A 17669-nucleotide genomic window follows, 5' to 3' on the forward strand; every position below is an offset into this window, starting at 1 on the left:
ACACAAGTTAAGAGGGAAGGTACTGTACATCTGGGGTCCAGGTTGAGTTATGAGGGATTACAGGTATCAGTTACAAGGATCACGAGATACATACATATCACTTAACCAGCATAAGCAGCAAAGAGCCCTGTGGCACCTTATAGACTAACAGACGTTTTGGAGCATGAGCTTTCATGGGTGAATACCCACTCCTTCGGTATCCGACGAAGTGGGTATTCACCCACGAAAGCTCATGCTCCAAAACGTCTGTTAGTCTACAAGGTGCCACAGGACTCTTTGCTGCTTTTACAGATCCAGACTAACACGGCTACCCCTCTGATACATAACCAGCTTAGACTCAGATTGGGATGCGGGGGTTTTGATTTTAACCTTCTTGTTAGGCAGGGACACCTAATGAGTTGATGGGAAAATAGTTTCAACCAAGGATCAGTATCAAAAAGCATGAGACCTCTCTTTCTGTCCTGTCAGTGGTGACAGACTGTGAAATACACAATTTTTTAACAGCATATTCACAGGGTGTGTCTACACTGCAATGTAAACCCAAGGTTAGTGGGACTCGAGTCAGCTGACCTGTGTTAGGGAACCCAGGGATAGAGTGTCCACATTATATTGTAACCCTAAGTTAAGGCTTTTCTAAACCATGCTCGAACCTAGAGCTCTGGTATCGACACTGCAATGTGCAGACGTAAGTCAAAATAAACATATCCCAGAGTCCTTAGCACTCCTGCCCCCAAAATGTGGCTGCTTGAGCCCTAGGACCGTGGTGCACTGTGGGAAAACTTTACTGCCAACACGTTACCAGGAAACAAGTCAATTTGCAAAAGGCTTGATCAGTTAACTTTCCCTTGCAAACCCAGGAGGCTCTCTGATAGTGTGCTTGCAGATCAATAATCAGAAGAGAATGTGTTAATGCTGACCTGATCTGCTGCCATTCCCAAAGTGGAGGTGGCTTCTATTTTCAATATAGCAGATAACAGATTGTTGGGAGAGAGGAAGCCATCCCATGGAATTGTGGGATACTTCTGGCTGACTCCTGGGACCCAAGTCAAGTGGGGCTATGTCTACAGTGCAAAGCAATAGGAATCGGACCCTGGGTCCTGGCTTAAATCAAGCTTGTACTCTCCAGCCCTGCAGGTTCCTGGGACCCTGAGTCTGAACCCTGGTTTAGCACAATTTAGCACAGATGTAAGAGGGGTTAGGTTTGAGACCAGGTTCAAGCATGGGCTTACATTGTAGTGTTGACAGACCCACAAATGCCCCAGCTCTTTTTTTAGCAGAGAACCCTAGTACAAACACTGCAGGTAAACTGGAAAATTCTCTTCTATTAACTTCTGGCTGAGAAACCACCAAAGGATTTGAATTTTGAATGCTTTCCTGTTCTTGGATTCCCCAAGAGACTTGATGCAGTGAGAAATAACCCATTCCTCCTCAACAGAACTCTAAGGGCACCATTAAATATTTCAGATGACACCAATGAATCTGCATTTTGAAGGTCATGGCTTGATGTGTAAGGCCCTGAAGCCAGATCACTTCAGTGGTAGGACCCAGCATCACTGACTCAGGCAACAGAGTTGAAATTGTTGATATTTTCTGGTAACTTGAAAAGGGTAAAAGAGATCTTCATCACTAACTGACTGAATATGGGTGTGATAAATTCTGATTTTACTTGTGAGAACAGCAATACAAAACATTGCGTTGAGGGGTCAAATTAGAAGAAAAAAGTAGTGGAACTCAAAAGCTCCATCAACTGGTTTATATTTCAATGTAAGCTTACACTTTGGCGCAGAATATGGCAGCTACCACAAAAAAACTCCAGCTCATTGTAGTGTATAGGAATAGAGTAACAATAAATAATACCTTGTTTTTATGCAGCACTTTTTCATCAGTAAATCTCAAAGTGCTTTACAAAGGAGATTGGTATCACTATTTTACAGAGGGGGAAACTGAGGTATAGTTTCCAAGGCCATCCAGCAGGCCAATGGCAGAGCCAGCAATAGAACCCAGATCTCCTGAGTCCCAGTCTAATGCACTATCCCAGGGGGTGGGCAAACTACGGCCCGCGGGCCACATCCGGCCCCCGGAATCGTCCTGCCTGGCCCCTGAGCTCCTGACCTGGAAGACTTGCCTCCAGCCCCTTCCTTGATGTCCCCCCTTCCCCGCAGCCTCAGCGAGCCTGGCACTCGCTTCGCCACTAGGGCAATGCTCTGGGCAGTGGGGCTGTGGGCTCCTGGGGCAGTGCAGCTGCAGATCCCGGCCTGACCCGGTGCTCTGTGCTGTGTGGTGGTGGTGGCAGCGTGGCCCGGCTCCAGCCGGGCAGCACAGCTGTAGCACCACCAGCCACCAGTGCTCCAGGCAGCACGGTAAGGGGTCAGGGAGCAGGGGGGTTTGGATAGAGGGCAGGGGAGTTCGGGGTCGTGGTCAGGGGGTGGGGGTGTTGATGGTGATCGGGGGTTGAATGGGGGCAGGGGTTCCAGGGGGGCAGTCAGGAATGAGAGGAGGGGTTGGATGGGGAGGCAGGGGTCCGGTGGCAGTCAGGGGACAGGGAGAAGGGGTCATTGGATGGGGCAGGGGTCCCCGGGGGGCCGTCAGGAATGAGAGGAGGGGTGTTTGTGACTAGGCCTTACATGTTGTGTATATTTAATGAACAAAGTTATTTGGACCCCACTGATCACTCACTGAGCCACTGAGAACCAGCCACTTTTGACCAGTGAACACATCATTGTTCTTTTGCTCATAGTCTAGTGGGAAAACCTTCAGATTTTTCTGCTGCAGTTAATGTTAAAGCAGTTAAACTGTGTGCAAGTAATAAGTCTCTAATCCTGTTGATAAAATCAGTGCCTGAAGCCATAACATAATATTAAATGGCTGTCCATACTAAGACTTGAGACATTAAGGTGAACAGCAGTTAGTTAGTATCCAAGCTGGAAGAGCCGAGTCATATAATTTTTTCCATATTCCAAATTCTTCATTGTTCTCCTTAACAACAAGCCCAAATAAACACCAGCAGCCTAGCAGCTACGGTCATAAACCAGTGCTATATGTTGAAATAATATTTCTGTAAGGAAACATTTCAAATTATGAAAGGGAATTTCCTTTGATCCATCCACTCCCCTTTTTTTAAGATACTAATACTTTTTACTTGCTAGTATTCAGGGCCTGATCCCAAACCCACTGACTTCTGTGGGCTTTGGGCCAGGCCCACACTTCATTTCTTCCAGTGATCTCACAGTACTTTGTAAAGGTGGGAAACTATGAGAAGTTAAGGTCAAATTTTCAAGCATGGATGCCTGAAATTGGGCAGATAAATACACATTTTAAAAGTAGCCTTATTTTCAAAGGTGCTGGGCACTAGCAACTCTCATTCAAGTCAATGGAAGCTGTAGGTCTCTCTAAAAGTAAAGCCATTTATTTATTAGGTGACTAAATATAATTTATTATGATTCTAAATTTAAGCAGCCAGTGTACTAAGGATGTGACTGACTCCAGTGGCTACTGTTTGGGATTTTCAATCTAGCCCCTATTCTCCCCAGATTATCTCTATGTGCGTGTGCATGTGTGCGTGCTGGAGGAGGGGGGCGAGTGCAGCTCTGGCCCCTGTTCTTCCTAGGCTATTTGTGCATCTGTCTTTGTGAGGGATGGGTGGAGGTTGGCAGTCCTGGCCCATTCCCCCTTGGGGTGTGTGTGTGTCTCTGTTCCCCTCACACTGTGTCTGTCTTTCTGAGTTGGTGGTGATGCTTGCAGCTTTGGCCTCTGCCCCCCCCCCCGCACCCTACCACCACGTATGTATGTCATGGAGTTTGGGTTACAGCCAGGGCCAGCCCTAGACCAAATGGTGCCACCAGGAAGAAGAGTCTTCAGTCCCCCGTCCCCCCCAATTTCTTAAACTTTTGAAAACCTTACAGCACACCAAGCCTGGTGCACCCCAAAGCCCAGCACCCCCAATGGACACCTTCCCCTAAATTCGGTCCTGGTTGCAGCCCTCCTCTGGTCCCCCAGGCTATGTGTATATGGGGGTTGCAGTCCTGGCCCCTGTTCCCCCTCGTTTGTATCTGCCTGTGTGGGGGTTGCAAGTCTGACCTCTCTCCTTCCCCCAAGTTGTGTGTAGCTGACTCAGGATGGGGTGGGGGTAACAGGGGCTTGCAGCCCAGTCCGTACCCCCTAGGCTGTGTGTAACTGTGTGCGTGTGGGGAGGGGGGATGTTGCAGCCCTGACCCCCCCCGACTGTCCATATCAGTGTGTATGTGTGTGTGGGGGGCTGTTGCAGCCCTGACCGCCCCCCCGACTATGCGTATCAGTGTGTGTGTGTGTGTGTGTGTGTGTGTGTGTGTGTGTGTGTGTGTGTGTGTGGCGGGGTAGCTCTGGCCTCTGGTCCCCCCAGGTTATGTGTATCTGTCGGGGGGGGGGGAGGGGGCTTCCCTGGTCCCTCGCCGCTTCCCGCAGGCTGTAGCGCTTGCTCGGGGGGTTGCGGCCCGGGCTGGCGGGCAGCAGGCCCGGCGCAGGCGGCAGGCGGAAGGGCAGTGGCTGGCTGGGCGCGGCACAGCGAGTCCCGGGCAGGGCAGCGCAAGGCCAGGCCCGTCATCACTTCCCCACGGCTGGAGCAGCGGGGCGGGGGTGCCCAGAGGCGGCTGCTGCGCCCCGCGCTGACCTCGCTCCCGCTGTGTCGGTGTCGCTGCAGGGATCCTGCTCCTCCCCCGCGCCGCCCGGCTGCAGCAACAGGCACCAGCCGCGGGCACCAGCCGCCACCATGAGCTCCTGCAGCTCGGACAAGTCGCCGAGCAGCTCGGCCTGCGGCAACATCCAGCTCACCCCTGCGCAGGAGCAGGCGGCGGCGGTCGGCGCCGAGCAGGACTGGGCAGCGGCCAAGGCTTTCTACGACACCCTGGTCTCCACCAAGAGACCCCGACCGGTGAGTGCAGCCAGTAGGCGGCGGAGGGGGGGCGGCTCTCCGGGGCCCATAAACAGCTGTGTGTGTTTCCTTCCTCTTCTCTCTGATACGTGCCCTGTCTGCCTCGCTCTGCCGATCCTTCCCATCCAGCCTCCGGGCCTGGCTTCCCCGTGTGCCACCCCTGTCTTTTCCTCCCTGGGTCACTGAGTGCTATCCCCACCCTCTCCTTCCTGGGTACATCGCCCTGCAACACCTACGCTGTCCTCCCCATGTGTCACCCCCATCCTCTCCTCCCTGGGTGCCATCCTCCTCCCTGTGTGTCACCCCCATCCTCTCCTCCCGGGGTGCCATCCTCCTCCTCATCCTCCCTCTCCTGGGTGCCACCCACTTCCATCTCCTCCTCCTTTCCTCCCTGTATGTCACTTTCCCCCCATCTCTCTCTCCACCCACCCCACCTGCCTTCTCTCATCATTCCATTGTCTACAGCCTAAGCCTCAAAATGCCATCACTGTGGCAGTCTCCTCCCGGGCTCTCTTTGACATGGTGAAAGACAGGAAAATCTATGAAGAGGAAGGAGTGGAAACCTATGTGAAGTACCAGGAGGAAAACGAGAACGTCCCCCTGAACCCCGGGCCAGCTTTCTATTTTGTCAAGGTAAGACACTCCATTTAAAAGTTCAGCTAAGCTTTCTGTTCCACAAACAGCCTTACACAGAGTTTCCTGCCTGCCTCCACCCTTCCCCAGAGCCAGAGTGGTTGGTAAATACATCCGTTTACATAATCATGCAGCCAGCAGCCTTTTCTCGCATAAAAATACACTCAACATGGCTCCTAAGTTTGTGTGCTGGGAGGGGAACTACTCCAGGATGTCACACCAGGGAGGATGCTGAAAGCTCAACCCCAAATTTGGGGAAGAGGAGGAGTCTAATACTGAATACAGTGAGGCTGCTGGAAAATGGTTTCAGGCTTAGTGGCCTGTTCGAGTTGATTGAGTAATCTCCGTTTGCTCTCTTTATCTCCCTACTGACATAACTTAGAATAATTTTACTGTCCTCCCCTCCCTGAGTCAGTAAAGATACAAGCCTGTTTAAGATCACGTAGTATTTCCTCCTGAAAAACTGGCACAGGTTACATGGAGGAAGTTAATGGCCTCTTGACAATCTAAAGATTAAAGAATGGTTACATACACAAGGTGTGGTTGGGAGGATAGAGTCATGGTACAGACAGAAAGTTCATTTCCTTTTAAGGAGTTGTCAGATAATTTAGGCCCCAGATAAACCAAGAGCATAGCTACAGGTGGACCTGGGTAGGCCACAGCCCACCCACTTAGCATCCAGGCCTACCCCTAGCCCCCATTGCTCAGGCCCCATCGCTGGCCCTGCAAGACACTGCACACTGGGTGCACACACACCCAGCTCGACCAGAGGGGAGGGACAGGAGTGACACAGCAGCGGAGCGCTTGGCGAGTGCGCCGTGCACGCCACAGCAGGAGGAGGGTGACCCGCCCGTCCAGCGGCAACAGGCATCAAAAAATGTAGGCCTGCCACCTCGGGTAGCCAGGCCTGACGTGGGGAAGTGCAACTGGGATGGGTGCCAAGAGCTACGTGCACTGGAGAGTGGCATCTCCCCCTGGAGCTGGGTGCATGCATGAGGTCCCGGAGGGCCCCTGGCCAGAGCATCCATCATCCTCCACAAGGCCAGCTGGACCGGTGGGGTTGGGCAGAGGTGGGCCCCCCGATTCCTTGAGCTCCTCCATCATTGCCAGCCCACTTGAAGTTGGGACCCAACCAAATGTTCCATGCTAGCTGCATCACTGCCCCAAACTTACATGAGTTTTAGTTAGTTATAAAACCAAATTTTAAGATCTTTACTCAGTGTGGAATGACCAAGGTTGAGGATATTGACACCCTATCAAGAAATGTAGTAGCTGAAATAAATGGTCAAAAGCTGAAAGATCCTGTGATTGATATCAAAGCATCTCAGAAAATAACATCCACTATTGTGAGACTGCAGATAGGCCACATTGCAGAAGTCAGAATCAATAGAGATGGGAGCAAGATGTATGAATTTTTGAAAATGATTAAAAAAAATCTAGATAAATTCATGGAGAATAGGTCCATCAATGGCTATTAGCCAGGATGGGCAGGGGTGGTGTCTCTAACCTCTCTTTGCCAGAAGCTGGGAATGGGCGACAGGGGATGGATCACTTGATGATTACCTGTTCCGTTTATTACCTCTAGGGCACCTGGCATTAGCCACTGTGGGAAGACAAGAGACTGGGCTAGATGGACCTTCGGTCTGACCCAGTATAGCCGTACTTATGTTCTTAAGATGTACCATGAGCAGGCTTAAATACTTGCCTATGCTTTTGAATGTAATATTGTTAGGAAAGTGAAGCTTTTCAGTTTGGATCAAGTCCTACATAGGACCTTGTACAAGTTGCTAAATTAATTCTTGAACTTCATGGCATGATACAATACTTGTCCCACAATAAAACAACACCTCAGTTTTTACTCTGTTCACTCACTTCAATTAGAATTTGCCTGACTAATGATGTGGGTTCAAGATTAATAGAATTCCTTGCACTATTTAAAAATAAAAACATTTATGACTGGCTTCAAACGTTGCTGGTGCAATGAGAAAAAGGCAAAGAAACTGACTCTGATTCAGGGGCCTATATGCAGTAGTGAAACTGACTATTTTGTTTTCATTCTGTGAGCTAAGAGATATGCCAAAGGTAAACAGCCCTAAATGATGTAACCTATATTTAAAATATGCTTTCATCTTGGTTATTTAACTGTTTCTAATAAACACAGACTTCAGCAGGGTTGCTTGAGTGTTGTATATATTTGGTCCAAAGTGTTCATTTTAGTTCTTCAGGGAATTGTCACCTCACAGGCCTCATCAAAGTAGTTTCTGAGAAGATCTACTGTTTGTCGGTAATTAAATAGACTAGCTGGGAGGAAGAGTCTATGACATAGCACTTCCATGTGGATTTAAAATAGACCCTTAACTTTAATTGTTTTAAGACTAGCCTCAGAAAGGCTATGAATACCTAAACATTTGTTACCACTTATGATCAAATTATGGGTGTGCTGGGTGGAGGGGAAAAAAGAAATAGGTGACAGCCGTGATGCGATTACCTGTGGTCTCCTAAGTGCAACAGGGAGATGCCACCAGCAGCGCTCAGCACCTTATCAAGGGGGTGCTTGGGTAGGATGGAAGCAGGGCAATGAAAACACCCCTCCTACACACCAACAGGGTTACAGTGGATGGAACATGTGCTACACCATTTTCAAGTATAGTAACTAGTCTGTATGGATACGAGCATGCTTCCACTACCCTCCACAAGCAGAATGTGTTTTCAAAAGAGCCTAAGAGTTAGCTGCCCAGTTCCCAATGAATTTCAATAGGATTTGACTGCCCTACTCCCACAGACTTATTTGAAAATCCTAGTTTTTAGGTAGTGTACCTTCTTCACTCATTCCAGTGCAGTTCAGGCTGTTAGAGCCATAAAATAGGCTCTTTAGATTTAATCATTTGTGCACTATTTATAATTTTTTTTAAGGACAATTGGATTGGAATGTGCTCACAATATTTTTTTAAATATTAAACCGTAACATATTATATACATGGTTGGGTGATGTGGGATTGTTTTCTCCAGGTTTCAGTCCCTGAGGCCAGAAGGGGCCATTGGATCATCTAGTCACTAGTCTGACCTCCTACATAACACATAGGCCACTAAATTTCAAGTCTGATTAGGGATTATTTTCTACTTAGATGCAGAAATGAATAGTTCTTAAATAGCGTCTCTGTATACAGACTCCTTTAAGGGAAAACTTTAATATGTTGTTATTTTAATTTGTTGTTTGTATTACAAGAGCACAAGGGTAGGCAACCTATAGCATGTGTGCCGAAGGCGGCACACAAACTGATTTTCAGTGGCACTCACACGGTCCTGGCCACTGGTCCAGGGGGCTCTGCATTTTAATTTAATTTTAAATTAAGCTTCTTAAACATTTTTAAAAACCTTATTTATTTTACATACAACAATAGTTTAGTTATATATTATAGACTTAGAGAAAGGGACCTTCTAAAAATGTTAAAATGTATTACTGGCACGCGAAACCTTAAATTAGAGTGAATAAATGAAGACTCGGCACACCACTTCTGAAAGGTTGCCGACCCCTGTGATAGCACCTAGGAGGCCTAGTCATACCAGAACCCCATTGTGCTAGGAACCGTACAAACTGAACAACAAGACAGCCCTTGCCCCAAAGAGATTAATGTAGAACAGTCAAAGTTTGATGACTTTCAATCCTAAAACCTTGAGTTTCTCACTAAAAAAGCAAATAAGCTTTCAAGTTCACAAAAGTAACTTTTCCAGGTGAACAGTATTACCTGCCACTTCAGAAGGGATTTCTGTTTATCTTCAGATTGGACTTTTGGGGCCAAATCACCAAATGTTGTGAATCAACATAACTCCATTGAAATGAGTGGAATCTAGCTGACTTACAGCAACTGATCTGGCCATAGTGGGTTTGCTTTTTTTTACAGTTTCTTTAAATTTCAAGAAGGTTGCAGTAAAAATAAGTGTGGTCAACACGGTCATTGTAATAGACATAATCTTATAACTCGCTGTATCCATAAGGTGCTTGGGAGTGTGATAAAAACATGATGAATTACAGTAGCCAGTACACTAACATATCACCCTGTACAGTAAACATATCCTCTTATCTGATATTTCAGTGAATATGCAGTGTTGTTGTAGCCTTGTCGATCCCAGGATATTAGAGAGACAAGGTGGGTGAGATAATATCTTTTACTGGAGAAACTTCTGTTGGTGAGAGAGATACGCTTTCAAACTACACAGAGCTCTTCTTCAGGTCTGGGAAAGGTACTGAGAATGACATAGCTAAATACAAGATTGAACAGATAATTTAGTATAAGAAGTTAGCACTTATTGTAAGGGACCATTCAGGATGAAGTTAATACCCCTGTAATCACAGGACATGAAAGGCATTAGGGGGTGACAGATTGTTGTAAGAAGCCATAAATCCAGTGTCTTTATTAAGACCATGATTTTTAGTGTCTAGCAAAGTTATGAATTTCAACTACCAGGCTTCTCTTTTAAAAGTGTTGTGCAGGTTTTCTTTGAGGATGAGGACTGATAGGTCAGATATAGAGTGACTGCTTTGTGAAAAGTGTCCCACAAAGCGAAAGCATGATATTACCTCACTCGCCTCGTCCCTTCAATAAATACCAGTGTACTGGAATACTACAGGCTCGTGGACACAAGGTGGGAAAGGGAACACAGGGAGTCTTACCCTTTCTCTGTGAATAGGATCTCTCTGTAGGTTTATAGATGGCTGTCACCTAGAGCTTTCCTAAGCATAGTCCACACAACAAGGCCAAGAATTTCAAAGCTAAGTTCCTAAAGGTTGGCTATTAAGAGTACATTTAAGCACCTAAATAAGTGATCTGGTTTTTAAAAGCACCATCTTGTTCCTTTATCTTTTCTGATACCCTTGGTCACTGGTTCTCAAACTTATTTGATCGGGCCCCCTTCTTTGTGTATGTAGCTGTTTACATTCCCACCCCTCAAGAACATATACCACCACCCGGCTCTGAAGGCAGCGCCATGCCAGCAGCAGCACAGAACTAAGGGAAGCAACATGAAAAGGGATATTTGTCAATATCACTTTTCACAGCAGACTTAGCACCCCTTTGCCACCCTTATTTCTCTGCTGCTGCTGCCATCCCAGGGCTGACAAATGGAATCCCGCCACCTCCAGGTGCGGGTTTGGGGAGCAGGGAAGGAAACCTGAGCCCAGGTTGCCTCCTAGTGAGGGATTGAGTGGGAGAGGAGGAGACTCCGAGCCCGGGTGTCAGGGCCCTTCTGCAGGGGCCAGCTACCCAAGGCTGACAGAGCTCTTCAAAAAAAATCCCAAAACCACACAGCTCTCACCTCCTTTGACACATTGCTCTGCCTTCCTTGGGAGGTCCGCCCCATATTTTGAGAACCACTGCCCTAGGTTAACCAGAATCAATCCAACTCACTACTTGGATGAGGAACATCCAAGGGAAATAGATACTGGATGAGGCAGGATTTAATGCTCATTATTTAGGGACAAATTGTCAATCCTGCCTTCCTAAATAGTGTCTGCACCAAACCTGCATTTGTAATCACATGTATAAAGGCACTTTATGCATGCTTGTGAATTTTGCAGGAGCAATTTAGATGTTGAGTTTAAAAAGTGTATCTCAATACCTGTATCCGTTAACAAAATTTCATAAAAGATTACCAAAAAGTATTAACAGGTACCATCTACAAACAGCTGTACAGGTCTGGAAAAAAATAATCTTTTGGCTCCCGGAGAAATCCCATTATCCAAAACCAGGAAAAATTCCAGTCAAATACAGTCATTGTAAAACAAATGTACTTCAGCCTTCAGAATCTAGAAAGATTAGATTCCACAGTTCATCTGAAAACTAAAAGACCTTTGGTGGTACATAGTACCTTTACAGATTTATTTTAGGTGATGATAGGTGTCCCAGGTAAAAAGAACTTCATTATAAAGTTGAATTCTGTAACTTTCATCAAAAGACAACTGCTTATTTGCTTCTCTTATAACAAGTCCCAGAAAATAGTTGCTGTGAGGTGAAGAAGAGAAATGAATAAAACAAGTTTTGCAAGTTTAAACTGCCAAACTGCTTTTCACATTCTTCTTCAAGGCAGGGCCCATGTGTATAACCAAAATTACTCTGATTGAGAGGATGCATATGCAGCTTGTTTATGCACATCAATGTTTCTAACCTGCAGGCACTAGAACAGGTCAATGCCCGGCTTCGTGAGCTGTACCCTAATGATGAAGAGCTATTTGATATTGTTCTGATGACTAATAACCATGCTCAAGTGGGAGTGAGACTCATAAACAGCATCAATCACTATGGTAAGTAAAATAAATAACATTCTGTAGAGCTGCTTGCTGCCAGGCTGTAAACTGAAGCATTTTCAGTTTGTGTGCTCTGACCCTGGAATGGGCAGTTCCTTTGATACAGATACCCATTGCTAGATAAATGATGTTTATTTGTGTGTGTCAGAACAAGTGAGAGTGTGTTAAACAGGATTTGGCCCAAAGCTCTAGGTTTAACTTGTCAAGTCTGATTCTCAATTTCTAAGAAAAAGTCCTTGAATGTTTCTTTATTTTGTGTTTTTCCCTCTAAACTTGCAATCACTGAGCTGTCTCAGAGGGATTGGAGGGGGGATTCTTGGAGGATAAGAAACGATCAAACATTGTGGGCAAGTTAAATCTCTTAAAGTTGTCAAAAGTCAGACTACTACTGAACATGGAAAACTTCTTTAAAAGTTTAACATTAATTGAAAAATAAGATTCTTCTTGTAGGACTAGAGTGTCAGCTGCTCAGCTGATGTAAATTAGTGTCACTCCATTGACTCTGAATAGTCACTTTGTAAAACTGGAAGTCTTCAGAAGGACATAGAGGAAGTCCTTAGCTGAAGATCTGGCCACTATGTCCTTCTCAAGATTCATAAGTTAAGCTTCAGTCTTTCCAACGAGAGGCGGCTCCAAGCCCCAGCACGCCAAGTGCGTGCCTGGGGTGGCAAGCTATTGGGGGCGCTCTGCCGGTTGCCACGAGGGCGGCAGGCAGGCTGCCTTTAGCGGCTTGCCTGCGAAGGGTCCGCTGGTCCCGCGGCTTCGGCGGACCTCCCGCAGGCTTGCCTGCGGAGGGTCCGCTGGTCCCGCGGCTTCTGCGGACCTCCCGCAGGTGTGTCTGCGAGAGGTCCGCCGAATCCGCGGGACCAGCAGGCCCTCCCCGGGCAAGCCGCTGAAGGCAACCTGCCTGCCGTGCTTGGGGCGGCAAAATGCCTAGAGCCACCTGTTTCCAACATGTGACTGCAAGAGTTGTCATGCCAAAGTAGATCATGAGTGCATCTAAGATGGTATCCCAACTCCAGATGACCCCATGTTTCAGAGGAAGTTGGGAAAGTAGCTTTTGCTCAGTAAGAAATTGGGACAAATGTACATCAGGGTTTCATACATTTTATTCTGTTCAGGTTGTAACTGTATTTTGTTTGTGTTAGGACAAAAACACAGCAGGGTTGCACCTTGTCATATATTGTTTGTTTCTTCTGTATCTGAGATATTCGTGCCTGTTTTTAGGTTTATCGATTGAACGCTTCTGTATGACTGGTGGAGAAAGCCCTATTGGTTACCTAACAGCATATCTTACCAACTTATACCTTTCTGCTGACTCTGAAAAAGTCCAAGAAGCTATAGAAGCAGGTTTGGATTGGCTCTTACCTTGGTTTATTTCTCACTTAAGCCTATTATCACATGAACTCAATAATTGCACGTATCTTTTACACAGGAGATGGAAATATTTTAGTAAATATGGAGTCCAGTACATATATGTAATATTAACTAGTCACTGGTTTTATTTAATGATTATTATCCTTCTGCTTGGATCTTGTTTCTTATAATGCCCCTTTTTGCCCCCTGCACTGTGTCAGTAATGCCAGCCTAACCAATCCGTTTCTTTTTCTCTTGCTCCCAGCTTCATGTCTTAATCCATGCTGCCCCTCCCTTGCATGACCACCAGTGTACCAGTCCTCCCTACTGTCTCACTCAAATTCCTCCTGACGTCACCTTTTCTCTGATGCCAAAAATTAGCCAACATCCAGTGCCTTGTCCACTGCAACATTTGAAAGAAGAGAGTGAGCTTAAAATAAAAATAAATAAATAAAGCTGGAGTAAATATTGTCATCAGAATTTCCCACTATTTCTTATCTTCAGTGTGACTCAGGGTCCAATCCTGCAAACACTTATGACTGAAAGTAACTATGCATGAGAATAATCTCACTTAAATCAATGGGATTGCTTGCATATATAAAGTTACTTCTATGCATAAATATATCCGGGGTCAGGGCCTTAGACTGTAAGTGCCTCTGGGCAGGGAAGTTTTGTACCCATTCTGTGTCTGTGCCACTGCAATAACAATTAATACTAGTGAGTCCACTGGAAACTACTAACTGAGCTTCCGATGTGTTTTCAGGCATTGCATCTGCTACAATGTTCACTGCAAATAAAGATATACCTTACTGTGATAAGCAGCTGAGGGTGGCGTTTGATGGGGATGCTGTTATCTTTTCTGACGAGTCAGAGCAGATCGTCAAAGAGCATGGATTAGATAGATTTTTTGAACACGAACAGATGAATGAGAATAAGCCCCTTGCACAGGTATCTGCTTCTTGAACTGTTGAGACAACTTTGCTTTTTTATTGCTTCAATTGCAGTTGGTACTTTGATTTTGTTTTTCATATGTTTACATTGTTTTTCTCTTAAGTTTATACATTAATGTGTCTTGTTCTTCAGGGATTTTTTTTTTTTGTGATTCAAAGAACCTTTTAATTGTAACATCAATTGCATTATACCTGCTTGGATTTCCTTTTTCACAGACAGTCATTAGAATGCATGTTTGATATTTAAGTGCCTGATCCTGCAGTCCTTACACGGGACTCCCATTTCATTGGGAATATTGCATGAGTAAGAACATGAGGTCCTTGTAGCTACCTCTAGAGGTATTTTCACTTAATCATCCCCTAGAGGTCTGATCCAAAGTCCACTGAATTCATTGAAAAAGACTACTATTGATTTCAATGGACTTTGGGTCTGGTCCTAAGTGAGGTGAACATGGCAGCCTATATCCATTCATAACATTCAGCCCCACTTCCAAACATACTACTCTGAAACGTTTAGTCAGTATTTGTGATCCTTTGTTGCCCTCTGTGCATGTAACAGAATGCACATGTCTGGGCTTGGAATGTAATATCCATTCATATTTTGTTCCACTTTTTATTGTCATATGGAACAGCTATTGTACATCTCTCAATAACATATTAATAAAGAGTTGGCATTTGTTTCAAATGCCAGAATGGTCCAAGTGTAATATTTATGTTCATTGTCAAACAGAATTATGATGTTTGTCCAGGAATGCAAACATGTTAGAATCTACTTAAACCAACTTTACTTCCATTTACACTGGTATAAATCAGAATAAGGGCCTGATCTTTGAAAGCAATGGGAATTGTAGGTACTCGGTGTGTCAGAGTTTGACCCAAAATAGTTTTTGTTTTTAATTTTGGGTTTAATCCTTCTGTCACTCAAACTGGTGTAAATCTGAAGGAACTCCACAGAAGTCAGTGTAGTTACACGAGTGTAAAAAATCAGTATGAGAACAGAATAAGGTGTCATTAAAAAGCAAAAGGTATGTTTTTCATTTCATGAACTCTGGACAGAAAATATACCTGTGTATTAGTGCTTTCCAGCCCCAGTCAGAGTCAAGACCCCTCTGATTTAGGCACTGTAGAGAAATATAGATTTACAAGATCCCTGCCCCAAAGATCATACAACCTAAGAAGACAGGCAACGTACAAAGAGATTAAGAGGGCTGCACTGAAATATATAGAAATTATTATATACAAATATACTTTGTGATGGGAGGGTATTCTGTTATTCAAATAGGTATCAGCACTCAGCAGCTGCCCCACCCAGCCAAGCTATCACTTGCTGGTTGGTTTTCTTTGTAGGCATTCTGTTGAGAAAGGGTTCCAAGGAAGAGAAGGTGGTGGCCTTATGGATCATGAAAGGAGTTCTATACATAAGGACCAGCATGGAAGAAAGTACAGAGATGTTTGTGGGAGAAGTGGAAAAACATTAAACGTGTTTCTGATATTTTATACCTAGGGTCCCTTGAAAGGTTTTCTTGAAGACTTAGGGAAGCTGCAGAAGAAATTTTATGCAAAAGACGAACGATTAGATTGTCCTATAAGGACCTACCTCGTCACAGCTAGAAGTGCCGCAAGTTCTGGAGCCAGAGTGCTGAAGACTCTCCGTAGCTGGGGTTTGGAGATTGATGAGGCACTTTTCCTTGCAGGAGCTCCTAAAGGACCAATTTTGGTGAAAATACGGCCTCATATTTTCTTTGATGATCAGATGTTTCACATTGAAGGAGCACAGCAACTGGGTACTGTAGCAGCACATGTACCTTATGGCATTGGTCAAAAGTACAACAAATCCAAACCTAAAGATGACACTGTTAAAAAATAGCTTCCCTCTAACTTAGACAGCCTCTAACACATAAATAGTTAAACTCTACATTTGTGTATTATAAGGAGCATGTTTAAAGATTTGACCTTCCAGGCTAAATAAGTTTTAAAAGGAAATATTTTTAATGAAAGCTTGTTTTTAATAGTTTTTTTTAATAGTACTCTCTTGAACACTTTTTGGTTTACAGGTTATTTTTGAAAAGACCAAAAATGTGGTGCGAGTATGTTTACCTATTCAGGGTCAGTTTGCTGAATATGTGCCAAGTGATTGTGTCATCATGAATCTTTGATCTGTATGGGTGATTTGTAATTCCAGTGGAAACTGTTAGTTTGTTTGGCCTTGTGTTTACAGGAACCCTTTATTTTTCTCAACTATTTTTCCTACTCAAATAAAGCTGACTTTGCAGAACATTGCCATTTTTCTGTGTTGGCGGTGGGGATGGGGAGACTTTTTTTTCCTCAACAAGGATCACTCAGAAGTTATGGCTCTTCTGAGGCCTATGTGAAATGAGTTTGGTTACCTCAGTTCAGTTTCTGGTCGACCAGTGTCCACTTCAACACCACATTAATGTTCATTTGCACCATTGTTGATAAGCTGAGCAGAGGACCAAGGAATGAGTAGGTATGGAAAAGGGAATTATCCACACCATGCACCTTCCCATCTAGAACATGCAGCGTGTTGGTCAGAGCATAGTTAGCAGGCTTGCAATGCCTCTGTTTGTGTTGATCTGTAGATGGAGGACATTTTCTCCAGAGCTGTCAGTCCTTTACCAATCTTGAGCACTAAAGTGTATGAGGAGAAAAATGTAAAAAAGATCCTTCTGTTTTTACTATGTTATACATTTGTTCATCAGTAGTCAGACTCTAAACTGACACTAAAAGTTCTGTTTTTTGATGTTTTAGTTATGCAGGTTTACCTTCAGATATGTCAGATACATGTTGCAACATGTCAGCAATATAAGATTGCAAGAACACATGGTAGTTGAGATAAAGTTAGCACAAATTCTATTTCATCCTTCCAAAGGAGGTTCCTCTTCACACACTTTATAAAGTTTCTGAATGCAAACCACAGGGGATTGACTTTAAATCTCAGGACACATTTAGTCCAAAATTTTGAAAAGGGGTCTCAGATTTTGTATGTCTCAGATTTTGGATGCCCATCCTGACACCTTGGCAGCTGATTCTCTAAAGTGCTGAGCACACACAACTCAGCTGGGTGTGTATAGCATCTTTGAAAATCAGGTTCAATTCATTTCAAGTTGAGTGTTTAAAAAAAAAAAGACAGTTACTTTTAAAAATACTGTCCACAGGATTGAAGCCATGAGGTATGAAGATTGCTGATTAAGTTTTCTGTAGATAGCAAAGACTGTGTTTACAGTTTTCTTTAATATATAAGCAAAGGAAATATCCTGGTATCTGGTTTGGTTTTGTATAGCTCTGTGATTGAATGGGCACATCCCAAGTATTTGTTTGGCATCTTCTCTAATGGGATAGACTTGCCCATTGTCCATTACAGAATCAAAAATAAAATGATAATGTATTTTTTGGAATATTCTGCAACAGTTTGAAGCATATTTTTTAAATCTGCCTGAGAATTTAGTAAAGAACTCATCAACAAGGAGTCAGGTTGCAATCCCGTGTAAGCTTTTGAAAATTT

At 44.5% G+C, this 17669-nt stretch overlaps 1 protein-coding gene across 1 annotated transcript; it reads left to right on the forward strand.

Annotated features, from left to right (window-relative positions):
* The first annotated feature begins 4568 nt into the window (after positions 1-4568).
* Positions 4569-16421, forward strand: LOC115648165 (cytosolic 5'-nucleotidase 1A-like). The gene is made up of 6 exons (XM_030555376.1): positions 4569-4906; positions 5372-5539; positions 11708-11837; positions 13068-13190; positions 13960-14144; positions 15651-16421. Exons 1-6 carry the CDS (start codon positions 4745-4747, stop codon positions 16011-16013), a joined length of 1131 nt encoding a protein of 376 aa, XP_030411236.1. The 5' UTR covers positions 4569-4744; the 3' UTR covers positions 16014-16421.
* The last annotated feature ends 1248 nt before the right edge of the window (positions 16422-17669 follow it).

The sequence above is a fragment of the Gopherus evgoodei genome, chromosome 3, assembly GCF_007399415.2.
Source record: "Gopherus evgoodei ecotype Sinaloan lineage chromosome 3, rGopEvg1_v1.p, whole genome shotgun sequence".
In the NCBI taxonomy this organism is placed as follows: Eukaryota; Metazoa; Chordata; order Testudines; family Testudinidae; genus Gopherus; species Gopherus evgoodei.

Coding starts and splice junctions, on each gene's coding strand:
- LOC115648165 (XM_030555376.1), top strand. CDS start 4,745: ATGAGCTCCTGCAGCTCGGACAAGTCGCCGAGCAGCTCGGCCTGCGGC. Junction 4,907..5,371: donor CCACCAAGAGACCCCGACCG/GTGAGTGCAGCC, acceptor CATTGTCTACAG/CCTAAGCCTCAAAATGCCAT. Junction 13,191..13,959: donor CCAAGAAGCTATAGAAGCAG/GTTTGGATTGGC, acceptor ATGTGTTTTCAG/GCATTGCATCTGCTACAATG.